The sequence below is a fragment of the Austrofundulus limnaeus genome, unplaced genomic scaffold (genome assembly GCF_001266775.1).
Source record: "Austrofundulus limnaeus strain Quisiro unplaced genomic scaffold, Austrofundulus_limnaeus-1.0 Scaffold9098, whole genome shotgun sequence".
NCBI classification, from domain to species: Eukaryota; Metazoa; Chordata; class Actinopteri; order Cyprinodontiformes; family Rivulidae; genus Austrofundulus; species Austrofundulus limnaeus.
The window spans coordinates 1-691 of record NW_013961500.1 but is presented as its reverse complement, the minus strand read 5'-3'; the positions used below and the strand labels follow the sequence as shown (position 1 = coordinate 691).

Genomic DNA, 691 nt, shown 5'->3' with positions numbered 1-691 from the left:
TATATATACAGCCCAGTGTTTCGAACTTAAATACTCTGAGAAAAACGAAAAGGTCATCTGCTAACTTCTGGCAGCCTCTGACATTTTATGCCACACTACAACTTTTAATTTTTAACACACAAGTTTATAACAGTTTTCATGCAAAGCAGCATTGAAGTGCAAGAGAACTGCACAAAGGCAAAACAAAGAAGAGAGTATTGCTGAAGGAGCTGTAGCTCCACAGTGAGGATATATGCGGTTGAGCCTCTTCATCATCTGGACTGATGCTGAGAAGTGGACGGTCAGTTCTGTCACACAGGAGGAGACAAGGTGATTGTTGTGAGCAGGTCCAGTAGAGCAGATTCACTCACTGCTCATGGCAACAAACCAACCTCATTGGATCAGAGCAGCTTATCCACTGTGACATCATCAATACTTCCTGAGATTGACGCAGCTTCTGATGCAGAAAAAGTAAATGATCAGTTTAGCACTCACAGATCAGCAGATTGAAAAACTGCACTATATTCTCTGTCTTGGATTTGACTTATTGTCAGCCGCCAAAATAATAATGCTTTTGCCCGAGTGTCTGTTAGCAAAATATCCCATGAGCCACTGGATGGATTTTAATTGAACTCTCAGAAAGCAGTCATTAGTTGTTCATCTACACCTGACTAACATTTGGAGTCAATCCAATTAGTGCTGTACCAAATGA

At 41.1% G+C, this 691-nt stretch overlaps 1 protein-coding gene across 1 annotated transcript; it reads right to left on the bottom strand.

The window, feature by feature from the left end:
* On the bottom strand, positions 1 to 436 carry LOC106512613 (tudor and KH domain-containing protein; the record flags this gene model as incomplete). Its single annotated transcript, XM_014001193.1, is given in 2 exon segments — positions 1 to 287; positions 372 to 436. A coding segment is annotated over 1 exon segment (56 nt), but the record flags the coding sequence as incomplete, so codon positions are not given.
* Positions 437 to 691: the final 255 nt, after the last annotated feature.